Source organism: Arachis hypogaea, chromosome 14 (genome assembly GCF_003086295.3).
Source record: "Arachis hypogaea cultivar Tifrunner chromosome 14, arahy.Tifrunner.gnm2.J5K5, whole genome shotgun sequence".
NCBI classification, from domain to species: domain Eukaryota; kingdom Viridiplantae; phylum Streptophyta; class Magnoliopsida; order Fabales; family Fabaceae; genus Arachis; species Arachis hypogaea.
In genome coordinates this window covers 131561742-131588326 of record NC_092049.1, presented here as the reverse complement: position 1 = coordinate 131588326, position 26585 = coordinate 131561742, and the positions used below count along the sequence as shown (strand labels likewise).

Here is a 26585-nt window from a genome sequence, read left to right as displayed (position 1 = left end):
ACATCTGATTAATAAAATAGCACACTTTTCTGCAACTCATTGGGAGACGACCTGGGACTCATATTCCCAGTATTTTAATTTAAATTTTGTGACAACCTTCTAAATTGATAAGCAGATTCCTGGTTGGTTAAGAACTGTACTTGCAACGTATTCCTTATATTAATTTCTTAACTCGCCAATTTTCACCACGTCAGTCGTCAAAGCTTGAGATGGACCTGAGAGGCAGATTGCCGAACCATTTAATTGCTGTCTTCGTCAAGGTAGTCGGGAAGGCTTTGCACCGAATTGCATCTGAGGCATCGGTGAGATACATTCTACTTCTGAAATTACTGAGATGATAGCTGGGATCTGATGTGCCGTCGTACGGAGTCATGTCAGGGGGTTTGAAGTCTTTTGGGATTTTGGCCTTTATGATCTCTTTGGTGAATGGGTCTTGATCCTTGCGGGGGTTATCTTCATAATTGGATCGGGTAGTTTTAGCTTTGAGGTCGGCTTCAAGCTTTAGGAGCTTGTCCTCTAACTCTCGGCGTCACCTGGCTTCCCTTCGTAGGTCTCTCTCGGCTTCCCTTTGATATTCGACCTCTTTTCGAGTTGTTTGAGGCGATCTTGAAGTGCCTCTATGACTCTTGTGCTTGGCGAATTCTTGTCTTTGTTAGGCTGAGTAGTGTCGTCTGGTGTGACGTCTGCGTTCTTATGTGGCGTTCTGTTCTCCAAATTAGAATTGTGGTCGTTGTCAAGGTTGTCCATCATGGTGATGGGATGACTTCCAGGTTCCCTGGCAACGGCGCCAATGTTCTGAGGGTTACCTAAAACTGTAGGTCGATCTCGGATGAGATCTACTGTGGTGGTCGGCGCTGATGTGTCCGACTTGTTGGACTTGTTGGTGATGCTGATCCTTCGTCATTGGAGGGTGGTGGTACCTACAAGGGACTCCGATGCTTAAGTTAGCAAAGGTATTAAGCAGGTTTTTAGTAGAATCAGAGTATGAGTTATACCTGGGTGCTCCAGTGTATTTATAATGTTGTAGAGTGATCTTTTTCCTGGAGATAAGATAGTTTAGTTATCTTATCTTATCTTTGAGTGGAGTTATCTTTATCTCTGTGGGAACCGCCCTTATCTCTCTAGGCGTGAGCTGCCTTTGGACTTGGGTCGTGTTCCTCTGTTTGGGCCCTTTTCTGGGCTTTCCTGGTGACTTGGCCGAACTCTTTTAAAGAGGTCGGGTAGTTCTGACCTGAAGAGGTCGGTCGATTCAGCCCGGGTCGGACAACTCGATCCAGGGTATGAACAGTAATATTTTTCAATTCTTACACAATAAAATTCATCAATGTATATGAAAAAATAAAAATGAATAAAATTTAAACGATCACTGATAATTATCTCAAAAGACAATAAGATCCCAAAAACAAATTAAATCTAATATTCCAAGCTGGTACTTAATAGACAGATCAGTAGTTTATCATGCCACATAGGTATGCTCTATTAAGCATAGAAGAGAGAGGTCATTTACAGAAGGGTTAAACAGTCTCACAGAATTAAAGATCAAGAATCAGAAAGAAAATTTTTTTTATTAGGAGTCTTATTATCTTTCAGAGTAATTGTGAAGGGTTGTTTAGAGTTTTTTTAAATAATTTTTTATAATTATTTTATATAACATAATTTTTATAATTTTATAAAAATAATTCTATAATTACATATCTATTATATCTAAAATTATACAATTATTCTAATACTAATTAATAAAATATTAAATAAGATAAGTTTAGACTGTTTAAATTGATTTTTGATTGTCTTTCAAATAATATTCTATTTTATTGATAATATGTAAAATGGAGTCAATATTCATGGTCAAATATTTAATGCGCTTTTAAATTAGTAATCTTCTCAATAATTATGAGAATATATATAATATCAAAAGCATCTAATTTTATTAATTTAATGTGAATGCATTAATATTTAAATCTTACCATCAATATACGTTCATGCATCTCTACACAATTGTTCTAGATGAAAACCCAATATGATTGATACGAAATGCATATATAAATACAAACCGTTGCAGCCAGGGGAATCATCAAGGGTTCATATGAAAAAATATTGATCACCATGTCAGATATTTATTCCATATTATTTGATTCTTCCATTTTCATATGGCACTTTCATTTTCTATCACAATTTTTTTCTTCCTATCCTCATTCACTGACCTACGTACATATACAACCTTCAACATTAATGAACTTCAAATTGATCATCATATCAAGTCAATAAAGTACCAAAGGATTAGATTATTTTTGTTTTTATTGCTACTATATGTTTTTAATCATAACCGATTTTGGGAATTCATGGTGGCAAAAATGAAAACAAACCTCAGCATTGTTGGTGATGATACTGCAAAAGATTATTTTTCCTTGCAAGCTTCACCATAACATTCAGGATTTTATGCTATTCTTAAATATTATGGTGAACTCAGGTGAAAATAAATGAGATCTACTTTTAGTATATCTTATTGATTTGAACCGGAGCTCTTTGATTACAAAAACCTTCCAAATCCAATGTGCCAGTTGAACATTGATAAATAAGATTTAATTGATGTATGTACAATGATATTTCATTTTTATTATAGTCAGGTGAAAAGTGAGATCTAATGTATGTTACAATGGTGTATTAAATTTAAAACTTTTCATATTTTTTACTTGTACTTTTTATATGTAATGAATATCTATTTTGAATTTGGTGTTGTCATAAAATCACATTTATTTTAAAAGTTTAAATTGATAGAAGAAGATATATAATTAATTATATTTTTAAATGATTTTTGTTTAAAAATTTACAATTTTTTTATTTTTTTTCAATTTTTTTATCTCCAATATTAGCATATATTTTTTTATCATCAAACGAGAAGTGTCGGAGAATATGTGAAAATATTATTTCTTTTCTAACTATTAACAAAAAAAAATAGATGAATGTCCAATTTAGATTTTGTTGCATTTTTTTGCATAGATAACTAAATTAAATAAAAGACATGACAAAATTATTTTTTTCTTTAAATTGGTTGAACTTAACTTATAATCATATATTATTGAATAGATCTAGCTAAAATTTAAGGATAAATTATCAAAAATATTTAAAAGATTTTTTCTTGTTAAAATTACATCCTGAAAGATCAAACTAACAAAAATTTTATCAAGAATTAAAATCAAAATAAATTAAAGATAATCAAAAGAATATTATTTTTTATAAATATCAAATAGTGAATAACGAGAAACCTTAAATGTTGTGTACGTAAGAGTGTAATATGAATAAATTTAGCGTGTTATAATATCAAAAATTGAAAGATGTGCAAACTTGTCTAATCTATTAAAAAGAAAATAAAAGATCAAACGTCTAGGTGAATAATTGGACATACATCTTATGATGAGTATCAATTAAAGAAACACATTAAAAAAAAATAAAAATATAGCACAAGGATCAATAGGGATCCGTCAAAGGGGATAATAATCAGATATTCGGATCCAACTATATCTATCAAGTATTTATTCCAAAGTTAGACAAATAAATAGATTTTCTAAACAAACCTTAAATTGTACAAAATTCCAAAGTATTAATAAGGATGTATTTTTTTTTTCAAAATTTAAAAAATTACATATGGATCGGACAAAGATTTGAACATTAAAAGAAATTTGAATATAAAAATGGAATTCAAATGATAAGGCCGAAAAGATATACTCTTAACATGCAATGTAAATCATCTATGTTTCTAATACGAATAAGTTTGTAACAAGTGTATTTTATGAATAAATTTCAAATTTTTTACAACTGACACGCTATATATTTAATTCATAGAATTAATGATAAAATTAGTCACTAAAAAATAGTTTGTTCATTGAATTTATTTTCAAAATTTTTTTAATTAAATTAGTCCATAAAAAATTTAAAATTAATCGCATTCCTCCTTTCGTTAATGAATTACCAATGACATCAAGAGTATCTTCTCAACCCCCATAAATTGTTGATCTCTTTTATCATTTTTGAATTTTTCATCGTGATGAAAAACAATTGTTTTCTGCATTTTTTTTTAACGAACGAGCTCAACACTTAAGTGGAGCAAAGAAAGACAAAAAACAGCAAAAAGGACAAAATAATTCCGATGTCATCACAGCCATAGCCATCAACAACATGAATTATTTACCACACCACTCTGTAATACTTGAAAATGTTTGAGCCACACAATCTACGACTCCTGTTGTCTTGCTCTGAAATATGACATCATTCCGTCGTAACCAAATGTTCCATATAGCTGAGAAGAACCCAACTAGCCAAAACTTGCACCTCTCTTTTTTCATCGGTATTGATCTCCAACTCTCAAAGTATTCTTTCAAAGTACCGGGTGCAGTCTACATCTGTCCAAATCCTGAGATCCATGTACATCACACCTGTCAAGAGTACTCACAAGTAACAAATAAGTGTTGTATGTTTTCAACATCTTTCTTGCACAACACGCACATATTATCATTCTATGATAAGATTCCCAGTTTATTTAGCCGATCCTTTGTATTGACACGGCCTACCAAAACAAACCAAGTGAACAACTCGACTCGAGGTGGAACTAAACCTCTCCAAATTTCCTTTGTGATCTGAACCTCAGAAGCTCCTCATCAAATGTCTCTTCCTGCAAAACGTGTACAAATGAGTTAGTCGAATAAATGCCTTCCTTGTCAAATTTTCACACCACTCTATCTTACACTTCTGCTATCAATTTAACATATTGCAAGACATGAAGCATCTGGTCCAAGGTATCTATCTCCCATTGACGTAGTTCCCTCCTCCATTAGAAATGCCAAACCCACTCTATCCCATTCCAGAACCCACAATCCCCAATTACTGATCCTTTATGTATTTACCAATGTTCTGAAAACCGGACCGGACCGGCCGGTTCAACCCGGTTAACCGAAAACTGGTCATGTAGCCGGTCCGGTCCATGAACAAAACCGCGCTGCAAAAAACCGGCGAAAAAACCGGCCAAACCGGTGGTTAACCGGTGAACCGGACGAACCGGGCCGGTTTTTATACGTGCCGGTTTTTTCCCCTACTAGTCAAACGGCGTCGTTTCTTTAAAAAAAAAAAAAAAAAAAAAAAAAAAAAAAAAAAAGAAAGGGGATGAAGAACGCGTGACTTGCTGAGGCTGCCACTCCCAAAATTGAAAACCCAAATCCAAAATCCCTAATCTCTATTCTCCTTCTCCAAAATCTTCTAAGAAGTGAAGGCTGAAGAGTGAAGAACTGAAGATTGAAGAACCCTCCACCGCCACTCCCAACCATCAGCTCCACTCCCAATCTATTCTCCACTCTCCAACATTGAAGCAGCTTCTGCATACAACGGATCAGAGGACGCCGTGAAGAACACCCGACGTTCGGCCACCTTCGGGCACCGTCGCCGACGTCCGCGCACCGTCGCGCACCGTCGCCCACGCTCGCGCACCTGGGTTTCTGGGTTTCTCCGTTTCTGGCTTCTAGGTTTCTCCACTTCTGGGTTTCTGGATTTCTGGGTTTAGGGCTTCTGGGTTTGTGGCTTCTGTTCGTGGCTTCGTGCTGTGTTGTTTTCTGGTTTTTCTTCGTTCTTCTCTTGAGGTAAGATCGGGTTTCTGGCGTCTGTTCAGTGTATACTGTTTTAATTTTTTTTCTGGCTTCTGTTCTTTTATTTTTTTTATATGATTAATCAAATGTGGAATGAATTTGTTGTATACTTGTATGTTGGATTTGAGAATAAAATTGATGCATGTTGAAATTGAAAATTATGTTATGCTCTGTTCTTCAATTTTTATTTTTTTTTGAATCTTTTCAAGTCTACTCTGTTTAGTTTTTTTATTTTGTCGATTCTGCTCTATTGAATGCATATAAAATTATAAATTGTATGAACTTTGAACTATAAATTGATATATTGGTCTGGATTCTGGGTTGCTGGCATTCTGAATTTAGATGGAACAGTCAGAAAATGATCAACAACAACAACATAATGCTGGACAAGAATCTCAGACAGCTTCATCGGTTCTTGTTCTGTTTTTCAATTAATTTTTTTATTTTGTTAATTATTCTTGTTTTGTTTTTCAATTTTGTTTATTTTGAATTTCGGTATATAAATTCAATTCTGCTATGTTGGATTTGGCTATATTGAGTTTTGTTTATTTCTGCTCTGTTGAATACTGCTCTGTTGAATACTGCTCTGTTGAATTTTGGGGTTTAAAATTTAAATTCAATTCTACTCTGTTAATTATGTTGAATGAATGTCATATGAGTTATATGGATTGATATATTTTTCTGGATTCTAGATTGCTGTCATTTTGAATTTAGATGGAACAGCCACAAAATGATCAGCAACTACAACATAATTCTGTGGGCATCTTCAAGGCTAGAAATTATGGAATTAGCCCTCTCTAGTTGCTTGTTGAGAACCATTGTGAGAACTTCATAGAGTAGTTGAGAAAGAGTGCTTCTTCTAACACACTTTTAGTTTTTTTTGGCTTATAAGTTAATAAGTTATAAGTTATAACCATGATCCAATCATGCATGTGATATAATCTGTACAGTTAGTCTTCAAGCTTATTTAAAAACGTAGCAGGTGTAATATGTATGTTTATTTATTTATTCTGTTTATTTTGATGTTAGAAATCTTGTGAAGTTGGTATTAGTGCTATTAAAATATAAAGTGCATGATTTCGGTGCAATTAAAATAAGGTGACCTTAAAATAATTGTGAAGTGCTAGTTAAAACATATAATTTTTTAATACAGCTAAATATTAGGGGAGGAAAATGATGCTGCACTCTATCCCCTATAAGGTGACCTTAAAATAATTGTGAAGTGCTAGTTAAAACATATAATTTTTTAATACAGCTAAATATTGCTGTCATTGTGAGAACCATTGTATTTTGATTGACTTCATTTAGTGATTTTGTTCAGGTTCACTTTTCTTTTCAACAATTAATATTTAGTCATTGACTGTAAATGTATTTAATTTGTGTAAATTTGTGTTTGTAAATTGTAGTTGTTACTAATTAGAAATTTTTATTTTTGAAGATAGAACAACTAGATAGTGATCAAGCATTACATATATTAATTTTTAATAATTTTTTTTAATATTTAATTAAACCGGTTGAACCCCGGTTGAACCCCGGTCGGACCATTAAACCAGTGAACCAGTTGCCTTACCGGTTCATTGACCGGTCCGGTTCTCGCAACCTTGGTATTTACTATGGATCTCCAAATATTTTTCATAGGACTGGTCAAAAATACACAAATCAGGAGACAATATGAATCATAATAATTTTACAATCATAATAATATTACAATCAATTCTACTAGATAACTAATTAAGGGTGCAGCTAATAAGTGAAAAAAAGCCCATTTACAAAAAAAAAATAATACCTCAACTCCAGAGTCACCTTAATTTCACTTTCAATCCCATTCACAGTAAAATAAACAACCACAAAAAACAAAAATAAACATCTGAAACATTACAAAAAAAGATCTATAATTATTGTAAAAGAATATCCAAAACTCTTTCACTTGTGGTATAGAAAAACACATCCTTTTCGGATATAGAAACTCCAAAACCTAATAAAAGAGATATCGAAAATAATTTTAAAAAATCCAAAACCTAATAAAATGAGACATCTAAAATTGTTGGAAAAAGAACATCTGAAAACTAAGAAAAGAAACATCTAAAGCTATTCAAAAAAATCATTCAAATCCTAAAAAAAAGGAAGATCAAAATTAAAATAAAAGAAAAAATACATTCAAAATATATAACAAAAAAAAACAACCACAAAAAATAAAAATAAACATCCGAAACTGTAACAAAAAGAAACATCCAAAATCATTGTAAAAAAATTATCGAAATTTTTTTCAATTATAGTAAAAAAGAAGCATCACTTTCGAATATAGAAACATCCAAAACCTAACAAAAGAGAGATATCCAAAAGTGTTTAAAAAAATTCAAAACCTAACAAAACAAGACATCCAAAATTATTGAAAAAAGAGCATCCGAGAACTAAGAAAAGAAACATCTAAAACTATTAAAAAAATTATCTAAAACCTAAAAAGAAGAAACATCCAAAATTTAAGAAAAAGAAACATCTAAAACATATAATAAAAACACATACAAAATCTAGAAAAAAGAAACATTTAAAACTTGTAAAAAGAATCATTCAAAATTTAGAAGAAAGTTCGCGGGTAGCAAGTGTGATGTCGAGGCCTCTTGCTAAGAGTCTTTTGGTAAACCTGGGATTGGGTTGATGTTGTTGTGCGCTAAAAATGCCACCAACAGAACGTAAAGCTCTTTTTTGTCATTGAAGCCATGGTTTCACAAATAGAAACTAACATAGGGATGGAGATATTATTAGAGCATTATTGGTTTTTTTTTTATGAATCTTGATTAGTGAATATGCAGGATGACAAATTGCAAGGGAAGGCGTTGCGGCACGAGAAATTGCAGGGGGTGCACATCACAACACGAAAAATTGTAGGGTAAGGTGTGCGCATCACGAGATGAGGTGTTACATGGAGAGGCGCAGCGTCACAACGATCAGGGTCGGAAGGGAGGGGCGCAGTGCCACGGAGAAAAGAGTTGGGAAGAGAATGCGGCAGCGCACGGGAGGAATTGCAAAGAGAGGTAACAGCGTCGCGGGGGAGAGCAATTGGAGGGGGAGGTCACAATAGGGGGTTGAGATTGGATGACGCGTGTTTCTAAACCTAATCCTAATTTTTGGAAATTTCAAATACAATTTTTTAAAAAATTTTGAAAAAGTTGTTCATGTTGGTTATACATAGAGTTGGTTACCTATACTTTCTCTTTTACCAAAGAAATTTCTACATTAAATGTTAAAATTTTTTAACATACATATAAAATCCGTATGAATCACTGATGCGCATTTAGACGAAATTTACATAGATTATTATTTTTATCCCAAATAAATCTGGGTGAAATATTTTGGATTATTTTAGAGGGTAGTTAAAACTAATATAGCAAAAAATTTGAGGCTAATTATACACAAATTTATAATAGAATTACCAATTTTCAAAACGAGTCTCAAATAAGTGTGAAGTTATTATGCACGTTCAAATGAAATACAAACAAATTCTAATTTTTGTCTTAAACTCGTTACTAATTTGTTTAAAATTTTTTGTGTGCCATAAAAAAATGTTTGATAAGAAATTTTTGGACCAAATTTAGCTGAGTTGGAATCTATTTTTTTATAACCTACACCGTAATCCGTTAAAAAAGTTATTTTAAACAACAAATATATTTATTTAGTACTTAATTTGATGGCTAATTTTTTTATAAACTAAATTGATATGATTAGATAATAAAAAATTAAATTCACTTTTCAACAAAATTTTTTTTTCATAATTATTCCTGACAACATTCTAGACTTTGTTTTTTCCTTAAATACTCTTAATTCTAAATAATAATTTTTTCCATAATTCTAGCGTTTATTTTTTGCCATAATAATGAAAATCTGAATCCCTTTTGACTTTATAATTAATGGGTTCATGTATCTAGTTACAATATTATTAGGTATAATAATGCAATTTGTTTGAGATGCAAGGGATGTATAAATATCCTTCTATGCAGTGCAAAATCCATATGATTCTTTACTACTCATGCTAGATATATTTATTCCATATCGTTTAAGGTCTCATGACTCATATGGCCCTCCTTGTCTTCCGTATACATTTTTCCTCTTTTATATATGTACTATATCTTCAAAAAATATCATTGTAAATCTACATATCAATTCAATAAAGTACCAAAAAACTATATTATAATATTTGTTAAACATACTTTTTGTGAGTGTGTTGGCAACGCGACTACCTACATTGTTACATTGAAAGGGACATCAAATTGTGGATAATTTGAATGTTTCATTGGTGGACATCTAAAGCGCATTCACATACATATGTTGGTGGGAGTGCTCAAAAGAATGTTCATTGTGAGGTTTGGGTTGCCATTCAAGATTTTATTATTATCGTTTTCTTTTTTGTTGAGAATGTAATCCAAGAAGTGTCTTCCTGAGTTTGTTATGTAATTAGATTATTTTGTTAGAGTGACAACGAAAATCTCTGTCAATAATTAATCGAAAAAAGAATTTATTAGAGGAACAACAAAAATCTATGTCAATAATTAATCGAAAAAAGAATTTATTCATTCAAGAATTTAATATTAGATATTTAAAATCTAACAATCACATATTTAAAATACATGCTAATTGGTTGATTGTTCCCTGCAATTTATCCAAATGTATAATATATAAGTCATAATATAATTTTATTTATCGTTTTGCTTTGGTGTGTACAAATGATGTATGTTTTTATTTCTCTTATTGAGAATCAAGCGCTTTATTTAAAGAATAATAATTTAAATGGATCCTTAATAAATTTCATATTAAATAATTTGATCTCCAACAATTTTTATTTAAAAGTTATTGAGAATTATTTTGATTAGATAGATTGGTTTTTCTTTTGCTTTTATTAAAATTTTTAATATGTGTAGAACAATTAGATTCTTGAATAAATTTTATTACAATATAATTAAGTTCTAAAAACTATGTCACGATAAGATAAATTAATCACTTTTCAAAGACCAAATAATTTGTCTTGTAGTCATTCTCAAGACTTTTTAAAGTAATAAAACTAAAGAACCAATTTAATTGCTTACTGAACTAATGGTGAAAAAACTTAATTAAATGTACTTTATAACTCTTTCATTACTAACAACACACCTAGTATTGATGGATTTACTATTGAGAAAAATTTTGACTGAAATTTCTATCGGATTTAGCTTTGTCATAGACGACACAAATGACGATTTTTGGTTTTTTCGCCAAATTTTACTATCGGACAAGTAATTCAGATGGAAATTCCACAAAAACTTGTGGACGTAATTAAATAAGTTGGTACCAAGTCTTAATTTTTATTCGACAAAATCCCAATTTGAAAATGCTTCAACGTTCCGTATTACTATGGAATAATGACCTGATTTAAATCGAATTCGTCTTCCTCTCTCCTTCACTTCTGAAAATAACCCTTCCCCCAAACACCTCTCCCCTCCCCCACCTAGCACGATGTAACACCCTAACTTTTAGCACCTCATGATCGTACTAAAAGTTCATGCGTTACTTACCTCTAACCCTTTTTATTTTATACTATGTTTATTTAATATTGAGCCTTTGCGAATACGAACCAAAATTTTAATAAAAAAAAATGAATATTCTTTATTTTAAACCACTTAATCACAAAAATATATATACTCACATAGTAATATATACATAGACTTATTCAAAGATCGTCAAATACAAGTCTTTCCCCTCTAAAAACCAAAACAATATAAATGACGAGAGGAAAATAAAATCTAAGAACTTAACTCGTAAACATAATCTTCTATGCTCTTGTAGCTCTACACTAAACCTTCACACCTGTAGCTGAAACGGGTGAAAATAGGGGGTAAAAACTGGGGAGTTCTTAGTAGGGTCGGGGTAGTTAGTTAAGTTTGTTTTATTATTTGTTATCCAGGATCTCCAGAACAAAATACTTCCAATCTTCAATAGATGGCCAATAACAACAAACCTCATAATACAAACAACTTTAATAAACCAAAGATATAGAGAAAATTACAAGTCAAGAAGTACACACACACAATCACAGAAAATACATATCACAAACAAGTTTGCATAAACAAGCAAGACAAACAATGCATATGATGCATGCCTTTCCTAATGGCCGTGAGCTCACGTATCGATTAAACTGCCAAAACCCCACACATTTGGTAGCTAATCTAGATATATAGTGCCCCATCACACTCTTGGGATATAGTGTCCGCTACACTCATGGGATATAGTACCCGCCGCATTTCTTGGGATAAAATTTTCCCACACTCTTGGGATATAGCACCCGTCACACTCATGGGATATAGTGCCCGACATATTTCCCAGGATAAAGTGCTCCCACACTCTTGGGATATAGCACCCACCACGCTCTTGGGATATAGTGCCTGACACACTCATGGGATATAGTGCCCGACATACTTTACAATAGAGAGAAAACTTACACATACTCATCACTAATCATCCTCATTCATACCTCATTTATCATATTCATTCATTAACTCATATGCATATATGGTATACCTGCAACATTTCTACATTTCCTCAATTAATCATAATCATTTAATCATCAATCATATTTCAATAGCAATTCATTATTTCAATTAATCGGCATCATTTCAGCCTCGTACATCTCATACTCAGCCTTCTACACTTTCTTAGCTCATTTAATATCAACTTAACTCCAAAATCAAGAAAAATCACGTTTCAAATCGTTTCCAATAAATCAACCAATTCCAACAGCAAAAATTATTTCTTTAATAATTTAAAATAAGCTAATATAACTCTTAAAGCTTTTAAAAATTTATTTTGACTCCCAAAATTTTTAGAAATTATACTTTAATCACTAAACTTCTAAAAACTCTGTTTTAACCTCCAAACTTTCTTTTAATTAACTTTCACCCCCCCAAAATACATAATTCTCAAGCAAACAATAATAATTCATCAATAATTCAACATAAACTTAATCAAACTTAAACAATACTTAATCAAACCAACATTCACTTATCAGATTCACATTTAATTATTATAAAATCATTAAATCCTACCTCCATGCAGAAATCAAAACAACGGAAACTCTGGAGAAACTTTTTGACCGAGCTGCTGAAGAAGAAAATGTCAAAAATTATCTATGTCTCCTAGAACTCTAATTGACTGAATTCAAGGAGAAGGGATGCTATGTCACTGTCAATTTCTACTGAACAAAAGTGATGTCATCGTGTAGAGAAGGAAGATACGAACACTTTTATCGAATTAGATTTTTTATTGGAGTTACGGATCTCAATAAATCAAAGCTGGAATTTTGGTGGAGGTTACCGTTCTCTCTATACAAGTTCGGTCTCTCTCTCTCGCTTATCGTATGAAAGAAAAAAAATGAAGCCAACTGAAGATAATTAATTGATTATATGACACTTAATAAATGAAACTAACGAGGTTTCATGGTTATAGTTTGATCCACGTTTCTTTTCTTTTCTTTTCTTTAATGATTCGGGCACAATAAAATGAAATGAAGAATGATAAGATTAAATAATGAAATGGTTGATTTGTTAGAAAAGGAGTTATGTGTCACGTTTATGTTTATATATATATATTAAGCCAACGTTGGGGTTTCTTTCTTTTGCTTCTATATTGGCTTCAACCAAATGAATGAATCCCTTTCCCTTATTTCCTTATCAAACTTAATAATAATAATAATAATAATAATAATAATAATAATAATTTTTATCTTTTTCAAAATATTTCATTATAATAAAAATTATTTAAACATCTTAATAAATTTTAAACTCAAAGTATCATAAAATTTAATTTAATTATTTAAAAAAAATAATTTTTTTTGAATAAAATAATAAATCATGAATAACTTATTATTTAATTTTCAAAAACTCGAGTTATTATATACCACCTCCATCAACAACTTTCATCCAGCCGCCACCGCAGAGCCCTCGGTATTTCAATGTCCTAACCGCACTATAACAAGTCACATTATGCCTGCCTCCACTACATACCAACCCTAATCTCCATTCTTTCGGCACTCTTTCTTTCCTTAGAGTGGCTGCCACTACCACATTGAAGCTGTCGTCACCACCATTTCGCTGTCCTTTTCCATTTTCTAGATTTGTCGTCTTCCTCCTTCTCCTTCTTCTCTTTCCTTTTTTGAAAATCCTAAATCCTTTCTATAGTTACAACTATCTCCATTGTTGTCCCCACTAGCCTCTAGGTTAGGCTAAATTTTAATTTTAATTTTAATTTTACTTTTTATTTTTAATTACATTTTAAGTTAACATGTAATTTTATAGTGATTTTATGTTTAGAATAATTTTACATAAATTAGGGTTATGATTTTTTAATTTGATAAAGTTCTGTTTACTTTAGATCATGTAATTTTTAGGATTTTAAAAATTTTAGGGTAATTAATATAATTTAAGTTTAATAAGTTAATTTATCTTAATTGGTTAGTTACGGTTTAATTAATTTAGAGATTCGGTTACTTTAGTTTTGAAATTAGGTTAACTAGCTAGGAGAATTAGGTGACTTTATTTTTTAAATGAATTAAGTTAAGGTTAATTATACTAATTTACGTTAGTTAGGGCAATTTAGGTTATTACCTTTGAATTTAGAGAGGAAATAATATGAGAAAATAAATGGTGTGAAATAATTAGTTGGCGTAAAAATTACCTGTGATAAAATTCGATGGTAATTGTTTGTCAATTTTGTTGAACTTTTCCATTATTACTATCAGATTATTTTAACAATAAGAGTGTTGATGAATTTTATACATATTTTGATCGTCCTGTAAATTTGCCAGAGGTAAAAAACTGTTGACGGAGAGATGCATTCTAATAAAGTCAATAAGACATTTGAAGTCACCTGTAACAAATATAGCCAAAAAGACTGTTACTACAAGACTTGCTCCAAATCCCATAAAGATCCTAATTAAAAGTCTATGACCAAAAAGAAAGAAGAGCTAGCAAAGAAAATGTTACATATCAATGGGCTCTACCAACACCATACAGATATAAGCACTTTTGGGTTCCATTTGTCCTATATATCAAAAGGTTGGGAGTTTAAGTGTCACTTTATATTTTGATGAGGGATTTAATTCTCTGTAAATAAAATATTCAAGTGTTTAATTGATCATATTTGAATAATTATTTATACAGGTTCAGAGAATAGAGAAAAATAGTCAGAACACCAATTCTACAATAACTACCATGGATCCGGTGGTAAGTAGGTTCATGGTTATATCTCTCGAAGTTGTATTCATAATCTTGTCATTGTTTATATATGAATTGTATGTTATTTATAATTGTAGGCAAATAAAAAAAAACTACCTAAATCAATTCTAAATGAAGGGACTCTAGTAGCACAAGAGGATGAAATTTCATTTTTACGGTCTGCTCCCCAATTAGAAGTCGTAATCTGAATCATAATTAAATTATACTATTTTATCGTTCATCCCATTTCTTTTGCTCCCATGCTCTCCGCTACTGCTCAAGGAGGTTTATGGTTTCAAACATGAAACAAAGGAAGAGAGATGACTAGAATCATCTAATAACATCTTCTGGGAGCAACAAAATGACATTATTCGTGCTCACGTGGAATAGGACAAATAGGTCTTTGTCCCTTCTAACAAGCCATGCACGTGGGCATCTAACATGTACCTCATTACCTTAACATTCTACCTCAGTAGCTTAACGAGACACATTAGCAAATTTCATTACTCCTTGATAGCAAAAAAACAAAAAGACCTCGTTGGCAGACAGAGGACAAGGTCAATGGTCAAAGTGAATCATTTTTTAGTCAAAGATCGTGTTGTCATTCGAACAAATGGATAGGGACCATGTTGATCATTACAAAAAAATATTAGAATAACGAGACCGATTTTAGCAACCAACAACATCAGTTGCTAATAGTGATCAATCGATCTTTTTTATACCAAAAAAGATTAGTCACTAAATCGATCGCTAATTTTTAATTTTTAGTAATGGGTACCTTACTCTAGAAATTTTAAGTGTACGAATCAAGCATTTCATTAACTTTTTTAACAATTCCAAACAACAACAATAGTACAATTTTAAGAAAGAATTTTGCTAAAGAAGAACACTAGTTAAGAATAAGAATTTTAAAAATTAGAGTAAAGTATTGTTTTTGTCCCCAACGTTTGGGGTAAATCCTATTTGTGTCTCTAACGTTTAAATCGTCCTATTTGTATCCCTAACATTTGTAAAAGTGATTCAATGTTATCCTGCTGTCAATTACACATCATGAGCGCTTTAGTTTGAGTTTAAAAAATCTCTTCTTGAAGTTAGAATACAAATGTCTGGGATAAAATCGATGATCTACTCCGAAAAATAGCTCATCAAATGTTGAAACTAATTCCTACAACATTTACATAAATCACTTTTCTAGGGACATAATTGAATCTAAACACAAGTAGTGGGTATAATATTAAAATAGAACACGTTCAAGTGAGACCTAATTGAGATTGAATACATCCCAGTGAGAATAATTGAAAAATATAATCTGATTTGTTAGTATAATTGATAGTAGGATAACATTGAAGTACTTTTATAAACATTAAGGATACAAATAGTACGATTTAAACGTTAGGGATACAAATAGGACTTACCCCAAACGTTGGGGACGAAAACGATACTTTACTCTAAAAATTATTTTTTACTTTGTATTTTAAAAAATGATATTCTTAATTAGTATTTCAAGACATTTATTAGCAAGACCATTTTAAAAAATTTGAAGCATCAAGCTACACAATAATTTTTTTTAAGAAATCAATTTCATGCAAGAGTATAGTTAGGAGGGTTATTGACTTGAGTAGACCCAAAAACTCAGGGTTTAAAGTTTCTTTTTAGAAAAAATCATATTCATATTTTGGTTCGGTGCCTTTTTTGGAACTTGGCTCAACTTGGCTTGAAAATATATCATTCTTGAAAGAATAAATCACAAAAAATAAAAAAAAATTAGAGAAACTATCCAAAAAGAACTGATAAAAATAACTATAAAAGATGAAAACGACAAAAAAATTTCAAAAGATAGATTAAAAAATTAAATTGATAAAAAAATCAAACAGCAAACCTCTTTAAATCTTCATTATATATAATAAAAGTAGAAATATATAGGTAACAAAAACGTCAAGTTTGTTAGAAGTTTCAACTAATGATTGTTTAAAACATTAAAGGTTTTAATAAAAGGATGGGCAAAATTGAAATTGTTTGAAAATGTCGAAGACAAAAGTAATTAAAACGGTTTAAAGTTTTGAGAGCAAAATTAAAAATTTCTTTAAAATGTTGAAGGCATTTTTTCATACTTTTTCCTTGTTTAATACTATGTTAATTTCAATTTTTTTTTCAATTGCTTAGACTATACAGCATTTTGTCTATATTTTCTTTGGTGATTTAATTTTCTTTATATTTTGTTTGTTTGCTTTTCCTTTTATTTTTTGTACAGAGTTTTTGATGCATAACGACTTATTTATTTATATATCACTATTATAATTTAATTCCCAGAACAACTTATCATAAATTATTTATTCAATTTTCATTATTTTTTCCAATTCTAATCTAAGCAGAAATTCCACCTATGTTACATTTGCAGTACATAGCCGGTCCTAAGCCCGGATAAAGGAGGAGGGTTGTATTAGGTCTTCGACAACCAACATAAAAATATAGTCTAATCTCCATGACATGAACCAAAGACATTATTGCGCTAAAGTTAGGTCGTTGCCCGGAAGCAATGCACTGTATGGCTCGAGTACGGTGTCAAATGAGCAAGAGCCATTGCATTGATGCCCGGATGTAGTGTTAAATGAGCAAGGGTTCTCGCGTTTTCGTGAATGGACGAGGGTAAATAAGCTAGTTCACAAAGTAAAAGGTGAAGGTCGAAGCGACAGAAGGTTGAGATTTGGGATATGGAACATAGGCACTCTAACAGGAAAGTCCATGGAGGTGGTGGACACTATGACAAGGAGGAAGATTAACATTATGTGCCTACAAGAAACAAAGTGGGTTGGTGCGAAGGCTAGGGAGTTGGATACTTCTGGTTTCAAACTTTGGTATACAGAAAAAGTGAAGAATAGGAATGGGGTTGGAATAATTGTGGATAAGCAGTGGAAGAAGGACGTAGTGGATGTCAAGAGAGTGGAAGATCGGATCATCTCTATCAAACTTATGGTGGAGGGAGGTGCTTTCCATGTGATTAGCGCCTATATATGCACCGCAAGTGGGTTCGGACGAACAACACAAGATAAGGTTTTGGGAGGATCTAGAGAGTTTGATTCAAGACATACCTTTGGGAGATAAGATTTTCTTAGGAGGAGATTTAAATGGCCATGTTGGGAGAGAAGTGACTGGATATGGGAGTATTCATGGAGGCACTGGGTTTCAGGGTGATCAATGCCGAGGGTAAAACTATTTTAGAATTTTCCTCAACCTTTGATCTTCTCATCGCAAATACATGTTTTAAAAAGAGAGACGAACATCTTATAACCTATAAGAGTGGCATGACAAGCTCTCAAATCGACTTCTTCTTGTTGAGGAGAGTCGACCGGAAATATTGCATTAATTGTAAAATTATCCCGGGAGAGAGTTTGACAACACAACATAGGGTGTTCGTCATGGATTTTTGCGTTGAGCAAAAGTCGAGGAAAAGACATCATACGAAGAACCCAAGGACGAGGTGGTGGCGGATTAAAGGTGAGGAACAAAGAAGCTTTCTAAGACGGGTAGGAGAAGAGGCAAAGTGGGATGGGAATGGAAGCGCGGAAGAGATGTGGAGGGAGATGGCAGAAGTTATTAGAAGAATAGCAAAAGAAAGCTTTGGTGAATCTAAAGGAATAGGACCAAGAGACAAGGAGTCCTGGTGGTGGAATGCGAGTGTTGTAAGACCCAGAACTTTTGAAAAGTCTTATTATGATCAAGTCTCAAATCATATAGTTATTTATAGCCTTAATTTCGGAAATCATTTTATTAAAGATAATTAAGGCAAGTTTTGATTTATTGGATTTGAGATAAGTTATGATTATTATCCAATTTTGTAATTATTGGATTATTTTCTATATTCAAGTTATAAAGTTGGTAGTTGTGAAATAATAAGGATTTCTATATGATTTGGATTAAATAATTAATATTTTAAATGTTAATACTGTTATTTTAGAAAATAATTTGTAAAGTTGATGAGCAAATAGTATTTTCTAAGTACGAATAGTGTTGGATTTAATTTGAGTTCCAATTACTATATTACCCCTACTCTTATATGAAATTACCGAATTGCCCCTAACCCTAAGTTTCAAAAGTGAAACCCTAATCCCTAACCCTTAGCCGTCACTATCCCTTTCCCTCCTATCACCCAAATCCACGGTGAAACCAGAAATCAAGGCAAGCAGAAAGGGAAAACAGAAATGGGGAAAATAAGGGAGGAAGCGCGCCGGCCAGGGGAAGGAGTTGCTGCCGCCACGGTCGATCACGTCTGCTGCCTCGCCTCCGTGCCACCATGCCTCGCAGTCGAACCCATTTCCGCTGCTACCACCGTCACGGAGAAGAGGCGTCGAAGAGGGGCCGAACTCGCGCCTTGTCGTTGCCGCCCCTGGGGCTTCGAGCCGCGTCACCGTCCTTGGTGACCCACGAACCGAGAGCACACGCGCGGGGGTGGAGGACGGCGTTGCTGTCGCCGCTGCTTCTCCCAACTCCGCTGCTGCCCATTGAAGACGACGCCGTCGCTGGTCAGAACTCAGGCGAGAGAGAGGAGGTCATGAAGGAGGGAGCCGCACTCAGTCCCTGGTCGCCGCCGCGCCAAATGAGGGAGTGGCCGCCGTCGTTGCAGAGGAGCCGCGCGGCCACCTTCACATTCTCGCGCACAGAGAGAGGGGGATGCGCGAAGGGGGACCTTCTTCCGCCACTGCTGCCTGGGATCCTGTGGTCCAAGCCACCATTGATGGAGCTTGAATCGTCGTCAGCCATGGCTGCTGTGCCTCCGGTCGCCGAGAAGGGCCACCGCTGCTGCCGCCGGAAATTGCCACTGGAACTGGTGTCGTTTGGTAAGCTTTAACCCGTCTTCAGTTTCCTTCTCCATTAAAGTTCATCTTTACCATGAGAGTTGTGATGCGGCTGTGTGCTAGGAGTTGCTGCAAGTTGCCGCTACCGGAATCACTACCAGGGCTGCCGCTTCATGGTTCAGTCACTTCTCCTTAGTTACGGTAAGAGTTACATTCCGGAGCCCTTGAAAATCTGCACTGTTATATTTGGGTAGGAATCCTAAGGTTTTGATAACGTAGGGCGAGTTCGAGTTATGGCATGTCACGGTTAGAGTTGTTGTTGCTGTTACGAGTAGTTGGGGCTGAGGTTGCCTCCGTCGCCGGAGCTGTGCCGGGGCCGGTTCGAAACCGCAGCTACTTCGTGTTGTTATTCCGGTAAGAAATTATGTTTCGAAAGCCTTACGTTAGTGCCCCGTACGTGTATTAAAGCCTTTATGGTATTAATATTCCTAGAGTTAGTAACTGAGGTTGCTTGTTGTAATTTAGAGCTGTTTATGCTGCTGCGAAAATGTGTGGGGCTGTGCTTTGAAGCTGCCTTTGATTTTGAGTTGAGGTGAAAAGGACTTAATGAGGCGTTTGGGTTATGGAATTGCGTTTCGAGGTAAGGGCGCTTTCCAAAAACTATAGTTTATTATTGGAATTATTACATATGGGTACTGATGTGAGATATTGTGTATTTGGTGATTGTATCTGCCTTATGTATTATTTGATTGACTCGAATGACTATGGATGTTGGTTTGGCCGAATTGTTGTGTGGCTTGTGAAATGTAATGTTTGAAGTTGATTCTTTAAAGATTTGAAATGAGTTTAATCCGTTGAGGATTGGTTTGAATTGAGTCAATTATTTTGATGATGTGAAAGATAGAATACTCTTGAAATTCAGCCTGGGTTGCTTTAATTGATTTGGTTTTGATAAATGATTTATTGCTGAACCGATTCTTTAAAGCTTTAGAAATGAGTTAAATCGGTTGATATTGAGTTGATTTTTGAAATGGCTTCCTTGAGATATGCCACTGAGGCGACTGTTGGATTTAGCTTGCTTTTGAATTGATTTCTGGTTTTGAGCTGTTGAAAAGGAATGAGAAATGGTTTAGTTGGGACCCGAACCGGGTGGCAAAAGTCCAAGTTTTAGGGGAGGTGCTGCCGAAATTTCTATAGAATCCGAGTCCTTATTTGAAATGTTAATTGGGGAATTTTGATTTTAATGCCTTTCCTATCTATTTTGAGGATTGTGAAATTATGGCTTCTTTTATTACCTTTACTTAGAACAATTAAGAAAGCAATGAAGTTATGCTTTGAAAGAATTATTGAAAAGAGAATCATGATTTCTCCTTATTTTCCAAGAAGAACAGTATGTCTTTGGGTACAAGTCATTCGAAAGAGAATTTTGCTTTGAGGCTGTTTTAAAAGGTAAAACGGGTTTATGTTTTTCTCTATTAAACACAAAGATTGTCCCTTGGGAGAGTTTTCGTGATTTTAAAAGGAATTGGATTTCGATTGATGAGCCTCATTATTTTGACGTTTTAAATAAGATTCAAAGTATCTTTTGAACTCTAGTTTAACACAACAAAAATGATTCTCTTATCAGTTTGAAACGCTTCAGATTTAATTATGGAATTGAAGCCGGTTTTGTTTAAGTAAAGGAAATGGTTTTGAAAGAAGTAAAGATTACGTGACTCGGTTTGGCTTAGATCCTATTTTCTTACTCAAATCAGAAAGCCAATGTTTTAATGATTTTAAATGAATTTGCCGAAATGAGATATGTTATTCTCCCCTAAAGACTTGGGACTCTGCCGAGAAACTTTGTTATAAAATCCCATTGTTGAATGGATGATTTTGAATGTTTCAAAATAAATCTTTAACTTGCCATGGTTATGGAAGTTTGGAAAGAGGATGCCGAGAGTGGCATTGTTTTCAAAGGGAAATTTACCTTGAGTAAAAGTGGCTTATGAGCCTAAGATGATTTGAGAAATGAGATCTTTAAAGCCAAGGCTGAAAAGAGTTGAAACTCGATTTCAAAGTGAAATGAATTGAGAAAATGATTTATGGCTTAAATGCCGACTTTATGAATTTAATGATGTTGAATGGTGGAAGTGCTGTTTTGTTGTGAGCCGGAATGGCTGTGTATGATTATACATATTGGTTGGTTCTGGATTGAACCGTGAGCCGGAATGGCTGTGTATGATATGAATATTGGCTGGTTCTGGACTGAACCATGAGCCGGATGGCTGAGATGGATGTTGATCCATGGATGAGATTGAATGCATGTTTATGCTGAATCATTGATAAATGTGAATGTTGCACTTCCACTATCTGAGATACGAGTTTCCCTGGGTAGTAGCAGTGGCTAGCCACCACGTGCTCCGGGTCGAGACTTGATACTCTGTTGACCCTATGTCGTAAGTGTGGCCGGGCACTGTGAAAGGCCCGGATGAGCTCGCCCCCGTAAATATTCACCAGTGAGGGTGATGGATATGGATCATGATTATGATCAAGTTTATGATGAGTACAACTCGAGTTGGGGATGCACGACAGAGGGACAGTCCAATGGTTAGCTACCAGGACTTGTCGGGTTGGCTCTATAACCGACAGATGATATCATCAGCCACTAGGGACAGGCATGCATCATATGCATTTGTGTGACATTGGTTGGGTGTGCATATTATACTTGGTTTGCCTATGTGATTAATTGCTAACTGTTCTACTTGTAATAACTGTTTGTTTGTGCTTGAACTTCCTATCGGTGTTTGCATCTGGGACTCTGTTGGATTGTGGTGATTGGTTGTTGGTTAGATTGTCTGGGCCTAGGGCCGTGGTTGGAAAGAGATGAACTGATGACTGATTTCGGTTTTGTGTTTCTGGTTTGGAATAAATTATGAAAGGCTATTTTGGTTCCGCATAGATAAACCGTTTTGAAAGGCTTTTGAGTTTTTGAGAATTGAACGGTTCTTCTTTCTGAAAAGATTTCCGACTTTACTTTCATCGTAAACCGTTGTTTTTGAAAAGAGGCATAAGACGGTTATGAATCACTGGTGCGATTATCTTCATGTATCCTATTACAGTAATTCCCAAAAACCCTCTACTGAGAACCCTTTCGAGGATGATGTTCTCACCCCCCTACATTTTTCCCCTTTCAGGATATGGGCGCAGAAGTTATGAAGAGCTTATTTAATTGTTGTTGTGATGCTCTATATTGTCTTAGTTATGGTTTATTGTACCCTCGCCTTTATCTTGATATAATCTGTAAGAGGGATAGGGATTGTATTGGATTATGTTTGTACTATTATTTATATATATGTATGTATATATATGGATGTACTCTTTATGAGTTTTTGTAAGTTGTATGGTATTTACGGATGTACGTTATCGAACGAAAGTATCTTTGGGAGCGGTATTGCGGTTTAAAGTTTTAAACAGGCTCATATTTTAGTATTAAATAGTATAAGTGTCGTCGTAATGTCCGAGCTATCAGGGTTACGCAGCCGGAAGCGTGAGCTTTGGTAGTTAGGGTGTTACATTATGGTATCAGAGCAGTTCTTCCTGTAGAGCCTGAGGAATGGACTGACTATGCTTTAGTTGCATACTCTGAGTGTTTGTCATGTATTAGGTCTTGTCGAATGACGAGAATTAGAGCTTTATGCACATGGCAGTCTATTGATTAACGCTGTTAGTCTTGCATTGCATAATTCCTGATATTAAGTTCGGCCGGCTTAATACTAGTGAATTATGTAAATGAAAGTACTAATGGGTTATCATAGATGATATACGAGTTTTGAGTAAAGCGAATCGCGGGTTTTGGAAAAGTTGGAAACTATTTCTCGAGGCTATTCAGTTGTGTGTCTTGAATTTTGTTCGAGTCGACCCGTTCTTTTATATCCTAACTTGAAGTTCTTGTTTGCTAGTCCTTTTGAGAAGTAGTTTGATCTTTCAACTCTATTCCTCTATCCATATGCATTCTTGTTTGACCTTAAGTGCATATGCTGGTTTAAGATCCTTGTTGCATCTATCTTCCTCTGTTTGAGTTCCTCTTTATTTAAGTATTCTTTGATATAGCCTTGGACTTGTCTTAATGTGCTGTGACTTTTAACTCCGGGTTCTGATTCCATTCTTTGAGAAATTGTTGATTCAGTTTTTCTCTTACTGGACAGTGATCACAGCCAATTTTGAGATTTTATAAATTACCGTTGATTAGATATATACTTTTCTATATATGAGACTTTGAAATTATTTATACAGTTTGACAACTATTTCTTTCCGATACCCCGCCTGTACTTTTACTGGTTTATGGAACTGCATTTACTTTGAATTACAATTTGACTTTCTAGTAATTCTACTATAGCCCCAATGCACATCTTCATTTGATCATATATTTTGATATTTTTCAAAATTTTGAAAAGAAAGGATTTACCACTTTTGTCTCGGTTGAGTTTCATTTGATAAGCTTTACCTAACTTATTTTGTATTGAGTTTGATTTAGCATGCTATATGGTTTATGCCATTGTTGTTCTTTTGAAAATGTTGGACTCATAGCTTTCTTCCTATGAACGGACTAAATTCTCTATTAAATCTTCCATCTCCATGAATGTCATGTTTGACCTTGTTTTTAACTGATCTTTTACATCTTGTGAATATTGCCATTGATCTTGGTTTTTCCTTTTGTGAATCTCATTCTTATGTGGGTCAGTTTGATTCGTTTCAGGATAGTACATTGTTTATTCTCCCATTATCTCTACAAGAGTTTTTAGTTAAAGATTTATCATTGAAAAATTACAAATGATTGAGTTGTCTTTTCTATGACTTTTGTATTCTTTTGGATCAATTTAAAACTTGTTTGATATTTCATGCTTAGTGGATCTTGTTTGAACTACTCTAATTTAAGATCCTTTCTTGCAAGGCTTGACTCCTTTTTAGTACATCTTAAACTTCTTGAATGTTCTTATGAGATGAGGATTTCAAGAACACTTTTGGAGTCTTGTTTTGGACTTTTTAAAGAAGTTTTGAATTCTCTTGTAAGAAGTTTTAAACGGAATTTATTTTCTGTTTCTTGATTTAGATTGAAACCATTGTTCAATATTGATGAAGTTAATTTAAAAATCGGCATGCGCTATTTTAAATGAGGTTTTGGAAAGTTTCCTTGTTTAGTGGAAACCGGTTTGTTTGTAACGCACCACTTATTTCCTTACCAGATTGTAAGCAAATTTTTATCTCGGAGTTTCTTTTCTAAAAAGAGTTTAACTTCCTCTTTCGTACTTGCTATAAATGTTATACATGCTTGTTTGAATATGAAATTTTGAGAATTTTGAACAAGCATCTGATTATTTCCGAGTTTTTATGAACTGCTTTTGGTTAAGTTGTGCATTTAATTATCTTTCTAAAATATTTGAGGAAATATTTTAGCTCTTAGCCAAAGTTGTGTGCATTTGTTTTTGGAACTCTACAAAATCTACTTCAACATGGAATTGTATTGAAGTAAAGCCACATTTATGCTTTTGTTACTCTCTTGAAGGACATTTGTTGCTTAACTTTTCTTTTAGACTGCGAGGTGATTTTCCTGCAAGTTTTCGATTCTTTTAAGAACAATGTATTCAGAAGTATTTTTAATCATGCCCTTGAGTTTTGTGAGCTTTGCCTTGGGTTTGAGATATTCTCTTTTGTAAACCTCATACTTCATCGACTCAGTTTGAGTTTGTTTCAAGTTGATGCGCTGGTTATCTTCTTGTTGATCCTATTGAACTTCTTTGATCTAAGGGTTATCTTTGAAGTTGTCAATTGAATTATGTCTAGCAAACTTTATTGCTTGAACATCCATGTTTATCTGGGATTGGATATATTCTTTCAAATCTATGACTATTGTCTTTGACATCCGTCTCTCCTTTCTAAGATCTCATATTCTTCTGAGTAGACTCGAGAATTGTTTTGGTATCACGTGCGACTTGTAGACGTAGTAACGCGATACGTTAGTTCTTTAAGATGTGACGTGTATACGGAAGTTGAAGCGGTAGGTGTGCAACGTATGAGTTGTGGGCATTTTGTTCCTTGCGAACGGGTTTGTGATTGTCAGGCTTGTGATCAAATTTGGGGTTTGTAAGGTGCTTGATGGAATTGGAAAGTTGAAACCTTGAGGTTGATATAAGATTGGTGTGCGGATATTGAGCACATCATTTTAACCCCATCCTGTTTTATAGCCTTTGATGCTTTGCCCTGCTATCACATGATTGACCCATGTTATCTTTTGCATTGAGCCTACCTTGTAACGTTTGCTTTGCAAACACACTCCTACCTTTACATCCTTATGCTTATGACAATCAAAGTATTTGAAAACTGTATATATGTTTATATTTTGAGATATTTTGCTTCTTCCTTAAATGTGTTCAAGGGTGAACTGTTATGGAATTTCTTTCATTTTGTATCAATTTTCGAGGGCGAAAATTTTTATAAGGTGGGTAGGATGTAAGACCCAGAACTTTTGAAAAGTCTTATTATGATCAAGTCTCAAATCATATAGTTATTTATAGCCTTAATTTCGGAAATCATTTTATTAAAGATAATTAAGGCAAGTTTTGATTTATTGGATTTGAGATAAGTTATGATTATTATCCAATTTTGTAATTATTGGATTATTTTCTATATTCAAGTTATAAAGTTGGTAGTTGTGAAATAATAAGGATTTCTATATGATTTGGATTAAATAATTAATATTTTAAATGTTAATACTGTTATTTTAGAAAATAATTTGTAAAGTTGATGAGCAAATAGTATTTTCTAAGTACGAATAGTGTTGGATTTAATTTGAGTTCCAATTACTATATTACCCCTACTCTTATATGAAATTACCGAATTGCCCCTAACCCTAAGTTTCAAAAGTGAAACCCTAATCCCTAACCCTT

The 26585-nt window shown here is 33.5% G+C and overlaps 1 protein-coding gene across 1 annotated transcript; it reads left to right on the top strand.

Annotated features, from left to right (window-relative positions):
- The first annotated feature begins 18987 nt into the window (after positions 1-18987).
- On the top strand, positions 18988-23036 carry LOC112744197 (uncharacterized). Its single transcript, XM_025793746.3, has 5 exons — positions 18988-19701; positions 19783-19860; positions 19939-20073; positions 20185-20299; positions 22836-23036. Exons 1-3 carry the CDS (start codon positions 19158-19160, stop codon positions 19968-19970), a joined length of 654 nt encoding a protein of 217 aa, XP_025649531.1. The 5' UTR covers positions 18988-19157; the 3' UTR covers positions 19971-20073; positions 20185-20299; positions 22836-23036.
- The last annotated feature ends 3549 nt before the right edge of the window (positions 23037-26585 follow it).

What these genes read in the sequence shown, in the direction of transcription:
- LOC112744197 (XM_025793746.3), top strand. Translation starts at nt 19,158, where the DNA reads ATGCCTCGCAGTCGAACCCATTTCCGCTGCTACCACCGTCACGGAGAA. An exon ending in ACTGGAACTGGTGTCGTTTG is followed by an intron (nt 19,702 to 19,782) that starts GTAAGCTTTAAC and finishes GCTGTGTGCTAG; the next exon opens with GAGTTGCTGCAAGTTGCCGC. An exon ending in GTCACTTCTCCTTAGTTACG is followed by an intron (nt 19,861 to 19,938) that starts GTAAGAGTTACA and finishes TTGATAACGTAG; the next exon opens with GGCGAGTTCGAGTTATGGCA.